This window comes from Amphimedon queenslandica, unplaced genomic scaffold (assembly GCF_000090795.2).
Source record: "Amphimedon queenslandica unplaced genomic scaffold, v1.1 AMPQUscaffold_11726, whole genome shotgun sequence".
Lineage (NCBI taxonomy): Eukaryota > Metazoa > Porifera > Demospongiae > Haplosclerida > Niphatidae > Amphimedon > Amphimedon queenslandica.
In genome coordinates, this window is record NW_003548032.1 from 2581 (window position 1) to 5694 (window position 3114).

Genomic DNA, 3114 nt, shown 5'->3' on the forward strand with positions numbered 1-3114 from the left:
GAAAGAAACAAAAGAGAGAGAGAGAGAGAGAGAGAGAGAGAGAGAGAGAGAGAGGGAGGGAGGGAGGGAGGGAGGGAGGGAGGGAGGGAGTAAAAGGTTAATAACAGCTGTAGACAGACATCATGTAAGTGGTGGTAACATGAATTATAAATGTTGAATGAATGACATTACAAAACTGCTGGTATGCAGACAAATAAATTCACACTCACAAAAAGGTCAATTACCACTAAAACCAATTTATACAGTAAAAATACTCTCAATTACTATCAGTTAGCTATGAATTAAACTCACTTGATCGATTGTGAAGTGAACCTGGAGAGAAAAAGGTTGAAAAGTGATACATAGAAATAAAGAGAATAAAATAATTAAAATACATTATAAAATGTACATTGCAGACGCAAATTGTACATAATGATTAAAATAGGCTCAGTCAGAATCATTTTGATACTATAAGAGGAGAGGATTGAGTCTCCACTCACCATTATGGAAGGATCTTTAAGGCGAGCACGAGAACACAAAGACCTTCTCTCTTCTCTTATCAATGACCCACAGAAGAGATCGTGGGAAGCATGTGGTCACAAGGTATTGCACAACAGGGGCGGGGCTTGGACCGGAAAATTGTGGTTCATTAGTGCGTGGGTGTTAATGAAAGGCGTGGCTCAGAAAAAGGTGTGGCTACTTAAAATTGTATGATTACAATTTGATGGTGCAATCTTTGTGTTTTTGATGGTGCAATATCGAATGCTTCCTCCTCTGAGAGTATAAAAGAGCTCAAAAACATCTCAAGCACCAGTACTACCTCACCAACTTTAGTACTACAGAAATAAAGAAAGGTTTTCTCTTCAAACAACTCCATTACCCTGTCTCTCTTTTCTGACCCTCATCCTCAAGAAGTTCTTTGTCTTCATATTATGAGTAGCTCTTCACCAGGAGAAGACTCGAGTGGTAATAAAGAAAGCAAGCAAGAAGGTGCTTCTAATAATAAAAAAGGAACTAAAACCATATCCTCTTCAAGGACCGGTAATAATAAACGAGTTCCTCCATTATGCAGAGAGTACGTCAATAAAGGATCTTGTTCCTATGGTAGCCGTTGTCACTACCGACACCCTCAATCTACTAAACAAGTCTGCCGACATTTCCTGGCCTCAAACTGTCGCTATGGTGACCAGTGCAAGTTCCTTCATCCTCCGAGAGACGATGATTTAACTCTGCCCACTTCTCCTCCTCCTCCTGCCAGTAGGCCTGATGATGATAATTCAAGAGATGATTCAATTACTTTATTAAACACAATGTCTTTCCCTAGCATTTCCTCATCTCTATCAAAGACTAAAGCCCCTTCATTCCAGACCCCTCCTACTATTAGTACCCACCAGCAGTCATCAGCCCCACCTGTAGAGAGAACCAAAGACCACAGGCAGTCAGACCACTCAGGGAGAAGGGCAGAGCCGTTAACATTAGATGCATTCTTTAAAACTGGCAGTCAAGGGAAGGCTGGTCCTGTTTCTGCTCCTGTTGCTAGAGCTCCTGTACCACGTCCTAAGAGAGCAGTGGATTCATCAGTTCCTCTTCAGTCTCTTCGTGATATTGAGATAGAGCAACTGACCAAGCGTTATTATGGGGACCAGCACCAACTGGTAGAGAAGAGCTCTGATAGTTGTGCATATGTTATCAAATTCAGCCCAACAGATCCTGAATGGGTAAGAGATTATAATATGAACACACATTGTACTTTTGGGGTTTGGGGGGTTTTAAATTATAATTTTTCTACTTTTTAGATTGAGAACAAGTTTCCTTCTTTCGACATTAAGATTACACTTCCATCAGAATATCCACGTAAAGTAAGTGTAGATACAAATAGAGGAAATAAAAAGATATATTTTCATTCTTTTATAGCCGTGTAAGCTTGAAGTGGTCAATACTGGTGTCCTATCCATTGACTGTATTGATTCTGTTAATAATGAATTGGAGGGAAGGGTGGAGGATCACCAGCTGGCTAACAGGAGATCAGGACAGCATGAGTTAATGCTTAGGCCAATACTTCACTGGCTGGACAATAATGCAATGAGACTGATACCTCGAACAGTAAGACTGTAATGATTAATATGAATGTTTTTGAATGATCATAACTTGTAACTACAGTATTTAAGTACTACATGTATGTATGGGCTACGACTAATAAAATAAAGTAGCTTCAAAAATTTATAACAAATTCAATTTTGATCTGAATCAGCTCAAACTTTTTACAGAACATAAAACATGTATATGTATCTGAAAAAAATATGAAGATAGAGAATTCTCTACTTTTCAATTTTGACGAAATTTGGCCAAAGTCACTGTACTATATAGTACAGGGATTTTAGCCCAATTTTAGAGTAACTTTAAAAATTTGTAAAAAATCTAAATTTGATTAAATTTAGCTTAAACTTGATACACAACATAGAAATGTGTGTATGTATTAGGAAAAAATATAAAAATGGAGAAATTATATTTAGCCATTTTTGACAAAATATCCTGTGTTACTTTTAAGTACTCATTTACATGTATGGTATATACTTTCTTTTTAATAGTCATTTTTAGAGGACTTTTCCTCTAAAATCAATATCAAAGACGAAGACAACGATTCAGCAACAGCAAGTGATGATGATGATGATGAAGATGATGTAGCTACTACTAATATGAAATATGTCTCACCAGTGAAGAGAGGTACAGAGCTGAGACTAGTGGACATTAAACTAAGTGAAGGAGTTGGAACAATTCAAATGAGTGTCATTAAAGTGACGGTTGAATGTAGCAGGTGTAAGTGCAGGACTGACCTTCTCTGCAAAGAAAACAAGTAAATAAATAAATAAATAATAATAATAATACTTAACTTTTTATTTTAGGGTTACATCTCAAGTATGTTCAAAGTGTAGCCATTGGATATCAGTTCAGTATAATCCTGATCTACTTCATTCATCTAATCACTCACTAGCTTATCTTGATCTTTTAAAGTAAGAACATAATACAACAGATTACAGAGTCATTTATCCTCTCTCACTTTCTCACCCTCTCTCCTTTCCTCTTTCCCTCTCTCTTTGTAATATCTCTTCTTCCCTTCTCCTCTCTCTCTCTCTC

General features: G+C 37.2%; 1 protein-coding gene across 1 annotated transcript; it reads left to right on the forward strand.

Moving 5' to 3' along the window:
• The first annotated feature begins 685 nt into the window (after window positions 1-685).
• Window positions 686-3043, forward strand: LOC109588988 (uncharacterized). The gene is made up of 5 exons (XM_020005101.1): window positions 686-1697; window positions 1776-1838; window positions 1894-2082; window positions 2568-2833; window positions 2883-3043. The coding sequence occupies exons 1-5, from the start codon at window positions 912-914 to the stop codon at window positions 2992-2994; spliced, it is 1416 nt and encodes a 471-aa protein (XP_019860660.1). The 5' UTR covers window positions 686-911; the 3' UTR covers window positions 2995-3043.
• The last annotated feature ends 71 nt before the right edge of the window (window positions 3044-3114 follow it).